The sequence below is a fragment of the Poromitra crassiceps genome (genome assembly GCF_964638095.1).
Source record: "Poromitra crassiceps genome assembly, chromosome: 10".
NCBI lineage: Eukaryota > Metazoa > Chordata > Actinopteri > Beryciformes > Melamphaidae > Poromitra > Poromitra crassiceps.
In genome coordinates, this window is record NC_139631.1 from 54,051,423 (window position 1) to 54,067,765 (window position 16,343).

General features: G+C 43.0%; 1 protein-coding gene across 1 annotated transcript in view; it reads left to right on the plus strand.

Annotated features, from left to right (window-relative positions):
- The window catches only part of LOC310784521 (T-box transcription factor TBX19-like), a gene marked incomplete at both ends in the record, with an annotated part of 32,202 nt that extends 17,257 nt beyond the window's left edge, over positions 1–14,945 (plus strand). Inside the window, 5 exons of the mRNA XM_083645503.1 lie at positions 1,699–1,760; positions 1,927–1,982; positions 3,551–3,688; positions 4,003–4,120; positions 14,873–14,945. Of these exons, the coding sequence (XP_083501629.1) occupies positions 1,699–1,760; positions 1,927–1,982; positions 3,551–3,688; positions 4,003–4,120; positions 14,873–14,945 (447 nt within the window). The remainder of the gene's footprint in view (positions 1–1,698; positions 1,761–1,926; positions 1,983–3,550; positions 3,689–4,002; positions 4,121–14,872) is intronic.
- Between the last annotated feature and the right edge of the window lie 1,398 nt (positions 14,946–16,343).

Consider the following 16,343-nt stretch of genomic DNA (forward strand, 5'->3'; position numbering starts at 1 on the left):
AACCCTTACATCACCTTAACCACAGAGTCACATGACCCAGCTCATAACAACCCTTACATCACCTCACAACTGACTTTTCACTTTGACAAACACGTCGAAGTGGCTGTCTGAGAGAGCCAAGTCATCAAAAAAAGAAAAAAAAACGATCCTAAACCCCTAAATTAAAATTGAAATGTTAAAAAACTGAATTTGGGAAAAAACTAAACGGAATTTGGAAAAGAATAAAACAGATTTCACATGGCTCTACCTGATGCTGCCAGATGCTTTGTTTTCATATAACCATCTGGGAACGAGCCGCTCAGGAAACCGTTTCAAAACGCAGGCACTTTAAAAAAGTACCTGGCAGATGATTGGATGAACCATCTGTCTATCACAGGCTCGCTCTCACTGGCATCACGGTAGAGGCTGCGCAGCCGTTGCACAAGTTCGGCACTTAGGGGGCGGGGCCACACTGATCCGTGGTGTCTGTCCGTCTGCGTTCATTTCTCTGTTCACTTCCATTCATTTTCAACACAGCTGTCCGTCTGTCCGTGCAGCACTGATGAAGCTACGTATCCAGCAAATCTGCACGTTACGTTTTGCTGGACAGAAAAGTTCAAGAGGGCTGAACTTTTTCTGGATGGACGTATCGGATGGACGGATAGTCACCGTCCGTTTAGCCAATCAGAGTCGAGGAGGCGTTCTCAGAGCGGAAATGGCAGAGCGGTTTGTCAATCTGGTCATTCAGTGGCATTTTATTGCCACATAAGTAATGTAGCGCACAGAGCTAACAGCTAGCTAACGCCAGCTCACTCACACACAGATGCTTCACATTATTAACTATATACTATAATTTACCATATATTTACTGTGTAAAAATACTTAGTAATTAGGGCACTGTAAAGGGAAGCGTTACCCTGAAATTACGGTTTATGAAAATGATTTGAGTTACACACAGATGGTGTTATGTGATGAATGTTGTTATGGGATGGAGAATGATACGATGTGTCTATGTGCAGATCACAGCTCTGAAGATCAAGTACAACCCGTTTGCTAAAGCCTTCTGTCTATGTGCAGATCACAGCTCTGAAGATCAAGTACAACCCGTTTGCTAAAGCCTTCTGTCTATGTGCAGATCACAGCTCTGAAGATCAAGTACAACCCGTTTGCTAAAGCCTTCTGTCTATGTGCAGATCACAGCTCTGAAGATCAAGTACAACCCGTTTGCTAAAGCCTTCTGTCTATGTGCAGATCACAGCTCTGAAGATCAAGTACAACCCGTTTGCTAAAGCCTTCCTGTCTATGTGCAGATCACAGCTCTGAAGATCAAGTACAACCCGTTTGCTAAAGCCTTCTGTCTATGTGCAGATCACAGCTCTGAAGATCAAGTACAACCCGTTTGCTAAAGCCTTCTGTCTATGTGCAGATCACAGCTCTGAAGATCAAGTACAACCCGTTTGCTAAAGCCTTCCTGTCTATGTGCAGATCACAGCTCTGAAGATCAAGTACAACCCGTTTGCTAAAGCCTTCTGTCTATGTGCAGATCACAGCTCTGAAGATCAAGTACAACCCGTTTGCTAAAGCCTTCCTGTCTATGTGCAGATCACAGCTCTGAAGATCAAGTACAACCCGTTTGCTAAAGCCTTCCTGTCTATGTGCAGATCACAGCTCTGAAGATCAAGTACAACCCGTTTGCTAAAGCCTTCTGTCTATGTGCAGATCACAGCTCTGAAGATCAAGTACAACCCGTTTGCTAAAGCCTTCCTGGACGCCAAGGAGAGGTAACAGTGATGATGTCCCGTCACGTCATTCTACACCATTTCCTGTCATATTGGCGACTGGCAAAATTCAAAACTCGAGGCTTCTTAATGGAATTCTCAGTCCACAAACCATCACGGAGGCTACTTCCATATGTATTATACAGTAAGGTTTCATTCATCCTCTCAGGAACACAGGTGGGCGGAGCCTGCTGGAGTGTCAGAGTCGTGTTGGGATTCAACCCTGTGAGTAAAACCAGTTTCATATCATAAATCTGTGAGTAAAACCAGTTTAATATCATAAATCTGTGAGTAAAACCAGTTTCATATCATAAATCTGTGAGTAAAACCAGTTTCATATCATAAATCTGTGAGTAAAACCAGTTTCATATCATAAATCTGTGAGTAAAACCAGTTTCATATCATAAATCTGTGAGTAAAACCAGTTTCATATCATAAATCTGTGAGTAAAACCAGTTTCATATCATAAATCTGTGAGTAAAACCAGTTTCATATCATAAATCTGTGAGTAAAACCAGTTTAATATGATAACCCTGTGAGTAAAACCAGTTTCATATCATAAATCTGTGAGTAAAACCAGTTTCATATCATAACCCTGTGAGTAAAACCAGTTTCATATCATAACCCTGTGAGTAAATGCGAACTGCAGGGCCAGCTCAGCGAGCTGCAGGACGGGCGAGGCCGAGCAAGCGAGCCTAGGAATCAGGCGCGCGAGATCCCTAGTAAAGATAGATTTCCAAATGCAAAAATACATCAGAGCTAGGGATGCAACAACTCAGGATTCGATACGTTCACAATATGATTTTTTACATGATTATTTTATGGCATTGCAGACAAATTATTTATTGGGGGGAAAAAACATAAAATACTGTATTTTTTCTTATCTTTTCTTTCTCAAATGAAAGAATCCTTTTTATTTCTGAGGTAGGGTATAATTGCAAAGCACAAACTTTGCATATTTCCTTTTCTTTATCAAATAAAAACTGATAAAAAGCATTGCGATTCATTTTTCATCTCAACAAATTTAATCTTCACACATTTGTATTGATGTTTAACTGTCTCGCGATGTATTGTTACATCCCTAATAAGAGCATTTTCAAAGGAATGGCATTTAAATGTTGCCTACAGTAGTTCAGAAAATAAATAAAACAATAAAATATTTTTAACCTCTATAATGATGATAGAGGAAACAAAACATCACATGGATGCAACTGGGACGTATCATCAGTGATGTACCCTGGGGTCATAGGATGTTTCGGGTCTCGCAACATCATACACCCTCGCCCAGGTGACCCAGCCGGGGTTGATCAAGCCCCTACTTACGTCCCAGTAGCTACCCACGGTCAGCCCTCTTAGGGAAAGACAGGGCCACTCAATCCGCTGCTCCGGAACTACTCTGCCGGGACCGGGAGGCTCTGGCACGTGGAGGGACTGGGCTCTGTGGGTTGACTCCTGTCCGGGCTCCTCCTACGTCTCACCAGGTCCAGGACCTGTGCGTTGCACCAACATTTCATTCCGGTATGATGTTTCTTGGGCCGTGGTGGACGGTGGTACTGCAGGCTCCTCCTAAAAGGCCTCTCGTGGATTTGTTTATATTTCTCTTTTTAATTCTATCCCAAATCAAAATGTGTATTAATGAAAGAAATGCTGGAAGTCATCCTTACAAATTATACATGTATTTTAAAATGATCAAATACTGTGTGTGTGTGTGTGTGTGTGTGTGTGTGTGTGTGTGTGTGCGCGCCGGCGCGCGCGTGTCTGTGTGTGTGTGCGTGGCTATGTGTGTGTGTCAGGCTGGTCTCTGTGCTCAGGAGGGGGTGGGGCTTTCCCGTGCGGAGGCGGTCTCCCTCTGACATCACATCACCATGGTTACCCCGGGCGACACACACCCTACCCCACCGCCTACCTGCCACACCGCACACATTCCTCAGGTAGCCTGTGTGTGTGTGTGTGTGTGTGCATCACGTGTGTGTGTGTGTGTGTGTTTTCTATTTAAACTGCGAATGCATTTACACCAAATATGCTTGTTCTCTAATTTATTTATGTAAATGTATTTATTACCTTTAGTTTACGATTTTTTACACACACACACACACACACACATTGCATATTAACGAGTATATTTTGCTTATCAATGCGTATATTTGACATATTATTTTGCATACTAATGGGAACATTGATGAGTATATATTTTTTCATATTTGATGTGCATATTGAGTGTATTTCCCTGTGTGTCTATCTGCAGTGTGTCTGTCTGACCAGGTGATTGACAGCTGGACTAGCTCCTCCCCCCGCCCCGCTCCCTCCTCTTCTCATCACTTGACCAGCAGTGCTCCTCCCCCCCAACCTGCTGCTAACAGCAGGTAAGCCCCACCCACAGCCTTATATAAGCCCCGCCCACCAAATTAAGCCCTGCCCACAGCCTTAAACTCGAATTATACCTCCCGCATGGACTGTCGCACAGAAATGAGACGCAGAATCCTGACGAGAAAACGTTTGGAGCTTTTATACTCTGTGCGGGTTTCTGCTCGTGGAAGTGAGTGGGAGTTTTGAAAATTCCACGTTGTCCGCCCAGCCGGCAGCCGTGTCTGCGTAGTTAGAAAATTCGGGGTGTGCACGGCCAGGCGAAAACTGTCCGCACAGGAGCCTTGCGGAGAGGGCGTGTCTGCTGATTTGATGTCACTTTTCCACACGGACACTCGCGGTCCTTGCTGATGCGGGAAGCGTAATTCCAGCTTTATAAGGTACATTTTCTCCAGGTAAACCCTGCCCACAGCCTTATAAGGTCAATTTTTTTTTCTCCAGGTAAGCCCTGCCCACAGCCTTATAAGGTCAATTTTCTCCAGGTAAACCCTGCCCACAGCCTTATAAGGTCAATTTTCTCCAGGTAAACCCTGCCCACAGCCTTATAAGGTCGGTTTTCTCCAGGTAAGCCCTGCCCACAGCCTTATAAGGTCAGTTTTCTCCAGGTAAGCCCTGCCCACAGCCATATAAGGTCAGTTATTAATCAATCTGGGAACCCAGAGTCTTATAAACTCTCGGACAGATGGCCAATATTTCCGTGTGGATTTCCATGTTGATATGATCTGACTTCTGCTTCCATCATCGTTTACAGTCCGGCGATGTCTCATGTCTGTGGTCTGTGGTATATTATATATATATATATATATATATATATAATATATTATATTATAATTAATTATAATATATTGTTCTCTCTATATATATATATATATATATTATTTTAATTATTATAATATTATTATATTATAATTAATTATATATATATATATATATATATATATATATATATTATACCACAGTGGAATCCGCTTATAGTGATCACGGTTATAGTGATCAAAAAGCTTGGTCCCAAATCATTCCTATTCCTATGAATAAATAAGAGAAAATGAAGGTACAGACTCTGTTACGATAATAAAAATACATTTCCAAATGCAAAAATACATCAGAGCATTTTAAGATACATATACACAAGATACACATTTTACATAGTTCAGATGAAACCTTTTTAAACTGTATTTAATGATACATTTATATTTCTCTTTTTGATCCTATCCCAAATCAGAGTGTATTAACGATAGAAATTCTGCAAGTCATCCTAAATGACTTGCAGATACTGCATTGTAATATTGTAACTGTTTTAATCATTTAAATTATATATGTCATGTATTTTAAAATGATCAAATACTTAATAAATGTGTGTGAATGTGTGTGTGTGTTTCAGTCAGTATCCCTGTCTGTGGACGGTTGGATGCAGCGAGCTAAGCCCCTCCCACTCTCCCTGCACCGTACTCCATGGATCAATCACGAGTGAGAGCCTCATGCAGACGCCCAATCACGGCCGGGCGGGCAGTGCCGGATGGCCAGCTGGCCCCGCCCACTCATTCTGAGGAGGAACCTGATCCTGTTCCTCAGAGCTTCTCAATCTTTACTTGATGCAGACTTTCAAAATGTAGACTTGACATTAAATACAGTAGATCTGGACATTAAATACAGTAGATCTGGACATTAAATACAGTAGATCTGGACATTAAATACAGTAGATCTGGACCTGAGCAGCTGAGAGAAAAAAAAGAACACATTTTCAAAACATTTCTGAAACATTTTACACAATCATTTTCAGCCCAGTTAACTTCAATCCCTATTAGTCTAGCAGCAAGTCCTCAAAAAAGGCTTTAGTTTTTGAGATACCCCACACACACACACACACACACATGCTACCCGAGGTAGAACAAAACACAATGATTTTTCTTATCTTTAGGGTCTCCCATTAATGAAATTGATTGTTGTCCAATTTTACTTTTGGGGAAAAAAAATGTATGGTAGCCTATGAACCAGGTGGCTGCCCTCCATCACTAGTCAGAAAATGATTTACCTAAAAGTCTGTGATTTGAAAAAGAAAGTTGCGCTTCACAATTAGGAAGTTCTTTACCGGACTTAAGAGCCTGAAAATCTTCAGTAAATATCCTGCAGTCTTTTCTTTTTAAGATGATTTTTTGGGGGGCATTTCTGCCTTTATTTATTCTATCACAATAGAGACAACTGCACTCACCACTCAGCCACACAGACAGACCCACAGAGCTCCGGCTATTTACACGTCCATGACACACAGACAGAGGCAGAGGAAACAAATAATTTTATAAATACTTTTATGAAATAAATAACATATTTGTAAAAGTCCACATATTTGTGCTTTTCCGAATACCGGGTTCGGCTCCACCCCTAGTTCAAACCTTAGTAGGTTGTTGGATACTGATTGGCTGTTCAATAAAGTCATTACTAATTAACACCAAAAGGTGTCCCCTGGTGGCACACTGAGTTGAGTGTGTAGTTTACCATGTAAGCTTCAGTCCTCCCACAGTAACCCTGGTTCAAGTCCAGCCTGTGGGGTTTCGTTGCATGTTGTTCTCTCTCTGTGTCTCTCTCTCTCTCTGTCTCTCCCACACCCACACCTCTGTCTTTCTCTCACGATACTTCTGTCAATAAAGCATAAAATGACTGAAATAAAAAAAACATAAAGGAAGAGCTCTTATCTTTGTTTTTTATCATTGAAGTTTTCAGAGACTTTCTGACCCCCCCCCCCCACACACACACACACTCACACACACACACCAGATTTATGTTGATTGACAGCTGAAATGTAGCATTTGTTTTACCTGGGTTTCCTGTGGGTGAGAGACATTAACAGAGTGATAGAGAGAGAGAAAGAAAACAGGGTGTTTGGTGAAGAGCCCGCTGTAAGAACTCAAACTTTTCCCCAAAATATTTTATTTTCATAGACAGGTCAAACTTTTTACAGCGGGATTGTGGGCCAACTCTGTTCTGTTTTCTCTCTTCTCTCTCTCACTCCCTGTATAGGTCTCTCACTCAGAGAAAAGCCAGGCTACCTTCAGGTGTATCCGTTTTTTATCATTAAAGTTTTAAGAGACTTTCTGACCCCCCCCCCCCCCACACACACACACACAGCTTTATGTTGATTGACATCTGAATAGTCTACCTTCAGGTACATTCAGTTAAATTCAGCTTGGGGGGTGGTTGCTTAAACCTGCGCTAAACCACTGGTGTCACTCCACATTTACTCTTTTAGGCTTTAGTCAAGGTGCTACTGTAAATTTCTTGAACCCAGTAATGTTGTTTCCTATGAACCTTTATGATTGAAATATCATAGTTATGCCAGATGCTGTATTACCTAAACCTAATGTCTAATAAAAATGTGTGGTTCAACCAGGAGTAGAACCCCAGTCCTCATATTGGAAGGCACGCACCTTATCCATTAAGCCATAGGACCAAGCCCGCTCTGAAATGTATGTGTTCCAGTGCAGGGGGCTCTAATTAATGTCTTGCTTGCACCTGTGTTACTTCCTACTTTTAGACACAAAATGGGTGAATTGGGTGGGGAGTTAAATAGGCTAGTAGTTGATGCTCGGAGCATAACATGACACGATGTAGCCCGCTGTGTTTTGGGTTAAACTGCTGGATTCTACTGACAACGTCCACGCCACGGGGCTTCTGGAGACTTGGATTCCGCCAGGTGAGCAGTATAGATACTTGGATTCCACCAGGTGAGCAGTATAGATACTTGGATTCCACCAGGTGAGCAGTATAGATACTTGGATTCCACCAGGTGAGCAGTATAGAGACACTGCATGAAATAGGCCATGCCCATCACGGGGGAAATCACTCCGTTCGCTCCCATAGAACGGCGTCATTTTCCTTGAATTAAACATAGCTAAAAGCTGTTGTGTGGTGGGCTGCGCAGACAACAAATGTAAAAAATCGCCAGTTAAAGTTTTTTTGTACTCCTGAGCAAAACAAGGAAGCCATTGAGAATTGGCGAGAAGAAAAATGTGGAATGTGTGTTCATCTTCCGTATATACGATATTTTTGTGCAACATGCAACCATGCACGTGACGCGATTTTTATGCCTCTGCCGGCGATAGCCAGGCCGGAGGCATTATGGATCCGGGTTGTCCGTACGTATGTCCGTCCGTACGATGTTAGTTAACGCGATATCTGAGGAACGCCTTGACGGAATTTCATCAAATTTGCCTCAAACATCGACTTGGACTCAAGGATTAACTGATTAGATTTTGGTGGTCAAAGGTCAAAGGCCAAGGTCACTGTGACCTCTCGATCGCCATTTTCAAGCTTGTTAGCGCAACATCTCAGAAATGCCTTGACGGAGTTTCATCAAATTTGCCTCAAACATCGACTTGGACTCAAGGATGAACTGATTAGATTTTCGTGGTCAAAGGTCAAGGTCCCTGTGCCCTCACGAATGCCATTCCCAAGTTCGTTGAAGCGATATCTCAAGAACGGCTCAATGAAATTTCTGCCAATTTGGCTCAAATGTCGACTTGGGCGCAAGGATGAAAGGATTACATTTTGGTGATCAAAGGTCAAGGTCACTGTGCCCTCTCCAACGCCATTTTCAAGCTTGTTAACGCCATATCTCAGGAATGCCTTGACGGAATTTCATCAAATTTGCCTCAAACATTAACTTGGCCTCAAGGATGAACTGATTACATTTTGGTGGTCAAACTTCAAGGTCATTGTGACCTCACGAATGCCATTCCCAAGTTGGTTAACGCAATATCTCAAGAACGGCTTGATAGAATTTCTTCTGATTTGGGAAGGGGAGAGCAACTAACATAAAACGTACTTCCGATGTCAGTAAAATTTCAGCTCTCTGTGGTTTTCTGTCTCATAACCCTCAGCTCATGTCTCTGCAGAGGTCAGGGGTTATTTTACACAAATAACTGTACTTCTACTTAATCAGAGCAACAATGTGATTACATTTGGAATGACAAGAAAAAATGACACGTCTGTGCAATAGGCTAAGTAGGCCTAAATAACTCAGATATAGGGTTTGCAATTGTAATGTTCCATATAATGAAGAGTATCATGCTTGTTGATTTAATGATTGTTTTGCACCTGCTGCTCACGTTTGACATACTTCTGGCTCGCCTGGAAAGAAGGTGGGAGCAGCCGAGTAGTCAGCCAATCAGAGGCAGAGAGGGGCGGGTCATGCCGCATGACCCGCCCCTCTCTGCCTCTGATTGGCGACTCATGCCTTCCAGAGCCATATAGACGCGTGATTTCTATTCGCACATAGGTTACACAACAACCACGCCCTGTGCCCGCCTACGCAGCAGTCAAGCGCCGGGATTGGCCAGGCGCCCATGCTCACGGTGAGACTGACAAGGTGAAGGCCACAACAGACTCGTCCGCCTCGTATAAAGCTTAATAACAACTGATTCACTTGGACTTGTCTATTCATAGTATTCCCATGATGTCACATGCATTTCCCACCAATATGGCACTTTACACTACACACAGCTCATTGGCTGTGTGTAATTAGATTGTAATCACCTGTTAATTGATTACAATCAGACCAAGATGTCTGTGTGGTGATGTCACAGAATACTATCAATAAACCACTGGTCTACTTGTTGCTGTGAGTTTTGTATTGTTGTGCTAACATTCTGGTATGATAAACATGGACCTGGAACCATTCTGCCTATGTTTGAATCTGGTTTTCTATTTTGACACTTATGAGCACTCAGTGCAGACTCAGAGTAGTTAACTGTTTCTTTAATGATTAATACATGTCAGTTCGTGAATATATTAGTTAATCATTAGATAGTTGCTGATTAGTCAGTCAATTCCTGAATAGAGTGGTTAATGATTAGTAAATGTGAAAATAATATTAATAATTGAAAACAAAATATTAAAAAATAAATATATACCCCCCCACCATATCAATTGGGTTAGGGTATGGTCGTGGTTAAGAAAACCCTAATCTTAACCACATCTATTTGACTTGCTGCATGTTCTGTGTGTTTGAGCTGGGCTGTAGTCCAGTGGTGAAAGACCATGCCTTCCAACCCAAAGGTTTGTGGTTTGAATCCCGGTACGGACACTAAAACCTTTTCAAGTCTTTCATTGGGAAAGCCATAACAAAACTGCCTAGAGATCCATTGTAAGTTACCTAGCTGATGGTCTAGGGGTTAAGGCGATCACCTTAACAACCTAACAACCGCATTGTATGCGGAGAAGTGCAGGTTCGATTCCTGCAGGGGATTTGAAGTCGTCTCCCCCCATCCCCCCACTCCTCCCTCCCCATCCCCCCTCCCTCCTCCTCCCCCATCCCATTCCCTCCTCCTCCCCCCCTACCCCATCCCCCCACCCCTCTCTCCTCCCCCATCCCTCCTCCTCCATCCCACTCCCTCCTCCTCTCCTCTCCCCCATCCACCCCTCCCTCTCCTCCCTCCTCTGCCATCTCCCGGCCTCCTTCCTTCACCGTGTTCTCACTCAACCACTCTCACCATCTCTGCAGGGACTGTGCCCGCTCCCCTCTCTCCTCTGCGGGTCAGTCCCTGCAGAGATGGTAGTAGAGTGGTTCAGTGCAAACAGGGTGAGAGGAAGGAAGCCGGGAGATACATAGATAGATGGCAGAGGAGGGAATTTTGTTGGAGGGAGGACGGGAGACAGGAGTGAGAAGGACAGTGGGGGGGTGGGGGGAGATGGTGGTGGACTAGTTGTCCTCTCTCCTGCCTTGTCTTTCCTCTCTCCTGCCTTGTCTTCTCTCTCCTGCCTTGAGTCCTCTCTCCTGCCTTGAAGTCCTCTCTCCTGCCTTGAAGTCCTCTCTCCTGCCTTGTCTTCTCTCCTGCCTTGAAGTCGTCTCTCCTGCCTTGTCCTCTCTCTCCTGCCTTGTCTTCTCTCTCCTGCCTTGAAGTCCTCTCTCCTGCCTTGCCTTGTCCTCTCTCTCCTCTCCTGCCTCTCTCTCTCCCTGTCCTCTCTCTAATAAACAGCAATTAAAAAAAAACATTCTTTATCCTAGATTAGCTTTATTTTCTTGGTAAAGCAGATGACAAAACAGTGAAAGTTAAGTTAAAATAGTATTACGCTATAAATAAATAGGAAACTGATGAGATGCTCCACTGAAGTCAGTTTGAACAATAAGTTAAAAAGGGGGGAACAGAAGCTACATTATTCTTTAGAAGCTCATTGAACCTTTGTAAAAAGAACATTTCTGCATAGATGTATAATTCTTGTATTCAAAGTTTGTGTTCTCGGTTTGCAAATGTGTTAAAACACAATATACGATCTGTGATGTTTGCACCCATTCATGATACCCGACAAAACCAAGAGCAGATAAATGGCTCAAAAGAAGGAAAAAGAAAGGCTACTATGACATGAGGACAGCTATGACATGACAGCTATGACATGAGGACAGCTATGACAGGACAGCTATGACATGAGGACAGCTATGACATGACAGCTATGACACAAGGACAGCTATGACATGACAGCTATGACATGAGGACAGCTATGACATGACAGCTATGACACAAGGACAGCTATGACATGACAGCTATGACACAAGGACAGCTATGACATGAGGACAGCTATGACATGAGGACAGCTATGACATGAGGACAGCTATGACATGAGGACAGCTATGACATGAGGACAGCTATGACATGACAGCTATGACATGACAGCTATGACATGAGGACAGCTATGACATGAGGACAGCTATGACATGACAGCTATGACATGAGGACAGCTATGACATGACAGCTATGACATGAGGACAGCTATGACAGGACAGCTATGACATGAGGACAGCTATGAGAGGACAGCTATGACATGAGGACAGGGTGGTTTGAGGTGATAAAGCCTCTCACCTCATAAGGAGAAGCTGTGGTCAGCATGTGGTCAGCATGTGGTCAGCATGTGGTCAGAGAGCCATCACTACGTATTTAAATACAGTCATAAAACGAGGCTACATTGGAATGTGGCCTCCTTGTCTTCTGGTTCCTCAAACTGGAAACCAGGTGAGCTCCTTTCACAATTTGTTGGTGGCTTTGTGACGCGGCTGGGCTAATTTTTTAAGTGACGTGACGGAACGTTCAGTGAATGGGAATATATATTATATATACCGTAAATTCCGGACTATAAGCCGCGGCTTTTTTCCCGTTTTTTGGGCTTTTTTGCCCCCTGCGGCTTATATAACGGTGCGTCTTATCTATGGATTTTTCCAGCAAACGGCCACTCGGGAACCTCCAAAATCTATGGATGTTGGTATGAGGCAGAACGAGAGCAAGACAGACATTATGAGAGCGAGACCCTGATTGGATGATGTTGCAAAATATGTGCCTCGCGACCTGATTGGAGCACTGTGCCACTACTCTCTCTCAGCCACTACGGTAAAACACCCTCCCTCCTCCCTCGCTCCGGGGGGAAAAAGGCAGCGATTGAGCTTGAAAGACAGTCTGAATGAAATTGAATGTAACATTCCCAATTCTATGTATTACATTCTAAAAAACTAACAGCAACATTTTGGAAGGCTAAGCCACACAACTAGCTCGTTGTAATCTAACATCATGCTTCAAAAGATGGAGAACTGGCTGTGTTACGACGATGGCGGCGATTGAGCCTGAAAGCCATGTCTGAGACAGTAGCGAGACAGGAACAACAACAGCAGCAGCAGCAAAGGATCATGCACAAACCCGAGACGAAAGGGACTGTCCGTCAGGGCGCGGACGACTGTGTCAGCAACTCCCTCCCGACTACCAGGAGAAAATTACAAACTTCGGCGAATTCACACAAAGAAAGATCAAGGAATATTCCATCGGACCGGAGCAGATCATAAATATGGATGAAGTGCCTTTGACGTTCGACCTGCCTCTCAACAAGAAAGGTGAATCGTCCATCACGTTGAGAACCACAGGTCACGAGAGAACGAATTTCACTTGTGTTCTTGGCTGCACAGCAGCTCCCGCCGATGGTGATTTTTAAGCATCTCACAATGTGTGATTTTGTCTGGGGATTAGTGACCTGACTTTTGTTTTGTTGAAATGTTAATAAATGGGAGCTTCCCCAAACAGCCATCTCTTTCCCGACAATCCCCTCTGTGCACGAAGCCTTACATATGGTAATTAAACATCAAAACACCCGCGGCTTATAGACCGGTGCGGCTTATAGAAGAAAAAAATAGTCACCTTTGAAGGTGCGGCTTATAGACCGGTGCGCCTTATAGTCCGGAATTTACGGTATATATAATAAACATTTTGTGAACATTGATTTCCCCCCAAACGTACGGATTGGACCATTAAGACACAAAGCAGAAAACACACTTCTTGGCACACGTCTGTGACGTCTTCTGCTTCTCAACCTTCTCGGCTTGCGAGTCCTTACAACAAAGAATGATTCCCCATACACCTGCAGTGTAACACTTCCAACAAACATTGAAATATAACTTCCCTTTCAGCTTGTTTCATTCATAAGAGACAAAAAAATACATAAACAAATTTGTGTTTTATCCCATTATCCAATAAATCATTTTGCCGACCCCCAGGTTGAGAAGCACTTTCTTAGGCTACGTTGGGCTCTGTTCACAGTGGGGAGAGACTAGATGCACCCTCCTGGCCTGCATCCCCAGAATGCCTTAGCTGATCACCCGTCAGGATGTGGTGGGATTGACGGGTCAAACATACTGCATTTGTCCATTTTTCTTCATAAGGATAAACATTTGAAGGAAAACATAAGCACAAGATTTAAGGGTGTTTTGTGCAGCCGATTCGATTTTATGGACACCTTAACTCTGACTCTAAGGGAAACCTTAACCTAAGGTGCTTTGTGCAACTGGGCCCAGGTCTGATTCCCAGGTAAGCCACATTTAAATTTTTAACCATGAGCAAAACCTATAAGCCTAACCCTAAACCTATAAACTTAACCCTAACCCTATAAGCCTAAACCCTAACCCTATAAACCTAAGCCCTAACCCTATAAGCCTAAGCCCTAACCCTATAAGCCTAACCCCTAACCCTATAAGCCTAAGCCCTAACCCTATAAGCCTAAGCCCTAACCCTATAAGCCTAAGCCCTAACCCTATAAGCCTAAGCCCTAACCCTATAAGCCTAAGCCCTAACCCTATAAGCCTAAGCCCTAACCCTATAAGCCTAACCCTATAAGCTAAGCAAGGTGTTTGACTTGCCTAAGCATAACTGAAACAACCCTTTGGGACATACTTTGCCATTTTCAAATCTCATATTTTGTGAGACCTTGTGCTCGGCTTTCGTCGGACAGCAAGGCATTGTGGGGATGCAGGCCAGGCGGGTGCATCTAGTCTCTCCCGTTCACAGTGGCTGTACATTATGCTCATGTAGTTATATTATATATATATATATATATATATATATATATATATATATATATAGTTAGTTATAGGAAACCTTTTTCTTTTTTACATCTCAGCTCCAAATTTCCCATACCTTCCCCCTCAGAGCAACACCATCAACAAGCCACCAGAGGGCTCCAAACAGCTGCTTGCTCAATAAGCCAGTCAGACCACAGGAAGTGTCTCAAAACCAATGCTGCATCCATCGTTGGCTTTATTTGATTAATTCTACGCAATGATGGTTTGGCAGCTAGCTAGTAGCTACGCTGACCAATCAAAACAATGTCACATTATGAATGGCAAAACCAAAGCAGAGGAAAAAGCACACACTTTCCCAGTTGCTCACAGTGAACGTCACAGTCAGTTATCAAAAGCTGACCTCTAAGGTAACTGCTTCCTCCTCCAGGTTCTCAACTGCCTCCACTGGTCAGGAAGACTTCAACCATGCTCACATCAGAGATGACCAGTACAATGTATGAGAGCAAGAGAGCAAGAGAGAGAGAGAGAGAGAGAGAGAGAGAGAGAGAGAGAGAGAGAGAGAGAGAGAGAGAGAGAGAGAGAGAGAGAGAGAGAGAGAGAGAGAGATGGAGGGATTTTCTTTTGGGGGGGGGGGGGTTCCTAAGTGATTAAGTTAGGTGATTAGAGTGCAGTACGTCTGTCTGTCAGCCACTAAATACAACAAACACAACACCTTAACAGAAGTGAACAGAAACCAGATCACATCTTAACAGAAGTGAACAGAAACCAGATCACATCTTAACAGAAGTGAACAGAAACCAGATCACATCTTAACAGAAGTGAACAGAAACCAGATCACATTTTAACAGAAGTGAACAGAAACCAGATCACATCTTAACAGAAGTGAACAGAAACCAGATCACATCTTAACAGAAGTGAACAGAAACCAGATCACATGTTAACAGAAACCAGATCACATCTGAACAGAAGTGAACAGAAACCAGATCACATCTTAACAGAAGTGAACAGAAACCAGATCATTCTCTTAACAGAAGTGAACAGAAACCAGATCACATCTTAACAGAAGTTAACAGAAACCAGATCATACTATAGCAGACAGCATCAAGACATGGGCTAATCAGCACCAGTCACTGGACTATATGTTCAACTATTTCGTCCACTTTGAGAAATGGTGTCAACCAGATAGAAGGGCATTTAAAAGGTGTAGACTCTTTTTGGGATGTACAGAATTTATAGACTTGATCAATTGATTAGCTAACAACACAAGATGGAGACTGATTACCACGATGTTCTTGGTGGTTTGTGCAATTTTGGTTGCACTTGGGAGAAGATGGCATATGCCTATTTTTTTTTTAATCTAATTGACATTTGGATCCAGTATAGACAGTATAGACATACTGTACTATTGGTTGGATATGTTTCCATGACTCTGATTTTGATGCTGTTCAAAAATAGTTTTCTTCTAACAAACTTCTACTAAATAAGAAGTCGTCCTACAGCATGTTGTTTGGCTCCAAATCGGATTCTCTGCATTTAACCAATAACTGGTCAATCACCTTCTCAGACACCACTTGAGAAAGTGGAAGAATTTAAGTATCTGGGCTTTTGGCTTGATTCTCAACTTTCTTTTAAACCCCATATTGATTCAGTAATTAAGAAAACAAACTGCAGCCTGAGAATTCTATATCGCTCCATCAACTGCTTCACTCTTCAGGTCAGGAAAAGAATGATTTCACAACTGATATTTCCAATACTTGACTATGCAGATGTTGTCTATGAGAGCGCCTCTGAAACAAATCTTGGAGCTCTCAACGTAGTTTACAATAGCCTTTTCACATTTGTTTTGATGTGTCCTTATAGAACCCATCACTGTCATATATGAGTCACTAAACTGGTTA